The sequence below is a fragment of the Carassius auratus genome, chromosome 49, assembly GCF_003368295.1.
Source record: "Carassius auratus strain Wakin chromosome 49, ASM336829v1, whole genome shotgun sequence".
In the NCBI taxonomy this organism is placed as follows: domain Eukaryota; kingdom Metazoa; phylum Chordata; class Actinopteri; order Cypriniformes; family Cyprinidae; genus Carassius; species Carassius auratus.
Window position 1 is genome coordinate 13,723,362 of NC_039291.1, and position 4,379 is coordinate 13,727,740.

At 37.5% G+C, this 4,379-nt stretch overlaps 1 protein-coding gene across 1 annotated transcript; it reads left to right on the forward strand.

The window, feature by feature from the left end:
• Nucleotides 1-488: 488 nt before the first annotated feature.
• LOC113065920 (carboxypeptidase B-like) lies at nt 489-4,096 on the forward strand. Its single transcript, XM_026237456.1, has 6 exons — nt 489-548; nt 1,128-1,247; nt 2,952-3,042; nt 3,250-3,445; nt 3,484-3,575; nt 3,890-4,096. Exons 1-6 carry the CDS (start codon nt 489-491, stop codon nt 4,093-4,095), a joined length of 765 nt encoding a protein of 254 aa, XP_026093241.1. The 3' UTR covers nt 4,096.
• Nucleotides 4,097-4,379: the final 283 nt, after the last annotated feature.

Consider the following 4,379-nt stretch of genomic DNA (forward strand, 5'->3'; position numbering starts at 1 on the left):
TACTAATAAGATTCGGGAGGAGCGCGTCAGATACTTAGCCTAATCAGCACAGGTGGACCATAATCAAGTAATCAATCCCATAGTATAAATATCGCTGACTTACCTCTATCCTATGACGGTTTATCAGCATCCCTCCTCCACCCCATCTCCTCACTTCAAGTTCACTTTATAAATAGACGGGGAAGGGGGGGTACTCTAGGTTCGGGCCATTCCCGAGCTCGGAGCCCTTCCCCGGACAGCACGCCAAATATGCATACCATACCTCAGCTAATTATATGTAAGTGTGAACTAGTGAAAATATTTTTATTTGAAGCTGTTGTCACCTCAAATCATAGCTAAAATATCTAGAAAAGAGTGTACAACAGATGAATTATACATGATGCATAATGAAGGCATTCTGGAGAAGGTCAGGACTGGGCGGCCCTTGAAGGTCTGGAATTATAAAAAGAGATCAATATCAGTATCAGAAGTATGAACATACAGGCAAAATGAAGATCCTTATGCTTTTGGGATTGGTGGCTGTTGCTCTATGTGAGCCGATCAAATTTGTGGGGTAACTTCTTAAAAATATTTGGTAACACTTTAGTATAGGGTCCAATTCACACCAATAACTAGTTGCTTATTAGCATGTCTATTATTAACATATTGGCTGTTTATTAGTGCTTATAAAGTACATATAATGCATGACATCCATAATCCTACCCAATAGCCTAAACTTAACAACTACCTTATAAACTATTAATAAGCAGTAAATAAGGAGTTAACTGAGGCAAAAGTCATAGTTAATGGTTAGTTAATAGTGAGAATTGGACCCTAAAATAAAGTGTGACCAAATATTTCACTTTAACCAGAAAGATTACAGTATGTGGAGATACTATCTAAGATGATATGTATATATCCCTCTGTGCTTCTCTAGAGATAAGGGCCTCTGTCTGACACTAGGATCCGAGGAAGATGTGACAATCATCAGGGAAACTCTAAATATGCTTGATTCTTAATACTGTGTTGTTAACTGGATGATCCACAGCATGTTGTTGTTGTTGTTGTTGTTTTTTTTTTTTGATAGCTCTCCATGAGTCCCTTGTTTATCCTATAAAGTCAAACTGTACAAGTTGCACGTTCTGCAGGTGGACTTCTGGAAGCCTGGTAGTCCTGACCTTGTGACCATTGGCTTGACTGTTGACATTCACGTTCCTGCAGCCCGGCTTGACATGGTCTTTACCATTTTACAGCAAAGTGGCACGGAAGTTAAGTATTTGATACACAGGATTCATTAGATTTTCCATCGCACTTGTATCTTATGATTCAAAATTAATGTCATGAAATAACCAGGTGGATCTCATGGCAATTCCTATATATAGGAGGTAGCTAATTCATATGAATTTGTATGACCTGACAGGCTAAATTGCACATATTTCATGAGTTGCACAATTCGTATGCATTTGTCTGAATGACCTAATCATACGAGTTTGATCGTATGGATTCATATGAATTAGCCGTATTATAAAATATGTACGACTTGGTTGTGAGATAGTGTTGGAAATATGGCTTATGCTTAAATGTTCTTTTTTTTTTTTTTTTTTGCACTGCTGTAACTGGTCGTTGTGTCACAGTAACAATAGATAATATCTGTTTTCATGTCTGAGACCATTATTTTTGTTTTAGATTTCATAATAAATTCAGACTAACTCAGTATCTGTGGAAGCCTGTTTCCACCACTGAATAAAACGTAAAAAACCCACAAATTTGTATCTCTCAATTCAGATTTTTTTTTTATTATTCTTGGAATTGTACGATTTAAACTCACAATTGGATCCAGTCGCAACTTGCAATTGCAATTAAAAAGTCAGAATTGTGAGATAAAATGTTGCAATTAACTAATTATGTGTCAGTTAAGTCCACGAGACTGCAGGGTGTCCCATTCATCATTTTAGCTTTCAAAAGTGCCCCTTTGTGCCCCTATGAACCCTCAATGCTCACTTTTGTTAAGCACCCAGTAAGTCGAGCTTCATAGCAGACTTCTACCTGACAGTCAAAGTGGCATTAGGACACACAAGTGGACTCAGAGGAAGCCAGCGAGGGTTTAGGGATTTATTTGGGACAGGGCCGAAGGCTGCCTTTCAAGGATCCTTCCTATTGAGATGGCCTTCTGCAACATTTTATGACATGCCAGCCGAGATATGCAGTCTTCATTAGATGCAGCCTTCCATTTGAGAAGCACCGTATTGAATACCTAATACGTGTCACTTATATAGTTTTGAATGGGAAGAAATGCAATACTCATCGGTAAAGTCATTGCATCACTGCAGCTGCCGCTAGAAGTCTCGGTTGCTATACAGTAGAAACAGTCCGATAGCGGGACTGTGCTTGTGTACTGGTTGGTGTAGCCTAAAAATATGCTTTTTTTAATGCTAATGTTGTCTGATTCCATTGGTGATTTCAGATCTGAAATTGAATCATAAGTTGGCATACAGTTTTGGAGAACTATAACTCTTCAAAGAGATAGGAGCAGCACTTGCATGCCAGAGTGGTGTTTCAAAGATGACTGCAAAGTAAAATGACTTGTCTTAAAGGGACGTTATAACTAAAACACTTTTTATAATAGTGTACAGTCTTGACAATCTCATTAGCATCTACACCATTCAGATGACTCTTAACGAAGCACAGCCTATTTCTTAATTGTGTAGACTGATAGGCCTATAAACTTTTATTTCAGAGTAATATTTTTGTATTATCTGTGAAGTTATAATATAAAACTGCTTTCCTAACTGTGCATACATTTAGTAGATAGTGTGAAATGTCATTATACACAAACACAGATAAATAATCTACAGTATATATATATATATATATATATATATATATATATATATATATATATATATATATATATATATATATTATTAAGAGTGAACAGTTATGATCTGAAAGATCTTGTTTTGATCCCACAGGACAGGATGTGGAGAAAGACCCAGTCCAGGAACAGTGTTAACAGCTGTATTGGTACTGACCCCAACAGAAACTTTGATGCTGGATGGTGCAGTGAGTACTTGCTTCCTATTAAAGCTAATAAAATCATTAGTATTTTGGAAATTAATTTGTCCACTGCACATTGCTTAAATAGCTTAAACAGCTTAAACAGCTTAAACAGCAAGGAATCTTGGGAAGTGGTCCTTCATGACATTCACAAATAATGTCATATTACATTGTTCCATGAAATATGTTTGATGTTTGCCGTTTAATTCCCAGCAACTGGAGCTACAAACAACCCTTGCAGTGAAACCTACTGTGGAAGCAGCATAGAATCTGAGATTGAGTCCAAGAATTTGGCCAACTTAATCTGCTCCAACAAGTCCATCATCAAGTCCTACCTGACTATCCACTCATATTCCCAGATGCTCCTTTTCCCCTATTCCTACAAATATGATCTGGCTGCTCATCACAGCTGGTACTTTTTCAGACTTAACTTGTATCTTGACTTTATTGGTTGCTGAGTGTGTCTCAGGGAGCTATTGCAGCTCTGCATTCCCTGTGTGGAACCAGACACACTAGCGGCCCTGACGCTGTGACCATCTGTGAGCGTAAAGAGTCCAAGAAAAGCTCTGGTCCAAAACCTACATGCAGTGAGATTCCTACTTCCTTAAACATCAGTCTTCAGTGATCTAACTACAATGGACTGATATCAAATTCTCTACATAGGCAGCAACTCGCAAATTGTGGCTCACAGTTGATTCCAATAGAGGCTAGTTGTTGCTAAGATAACAATGTAATACTCTAAGTATATTGCAATGAAGGTGTTTTTTTTTTTTTTTTTTTTGGTGGGGCTTTTGGATTACAGATTATAACCAGAATCACATGTTTTGCTGATACATTTTGTGACTCATTGCAGACCCTGCTGCTGGTGGCTCTGGCAACTGGGCTTATGACCTGGGTGTGAAGTACTCCTACACCTTCGAGCTGAGTGACGAAGGTCGTTATGGATTCCTGCTGCCTGAGTCTCAGATCAAGCCAACTTGTGAGGAGACCATGCTGGCTGTCAAAAACATTGCTAACCATGTACTCAACAACAGATTGAAGCATCTAATAAAAGCTTGACTGTGGCTGTGCATTCTGTGACATCAGTTAACTGCACATCTCAAACTGCCATGATAAGTAAAGCAATAAAATACAGAAGACAAAATGTGATAGACACAATTAATTACTGAATGACAATAGATTAGTTGAAAAATATAAAACAAGTGACATCTGCTTACATATAATACTAGAGCTTGCTTAAAGTGTGTTTGTGCTATATTTTTGATATAGACATTGTTATATAATGAAGATAACATTAATATATTATTAGTGTGGTTAGTGTATTTTAACTGTGGAATCCACAT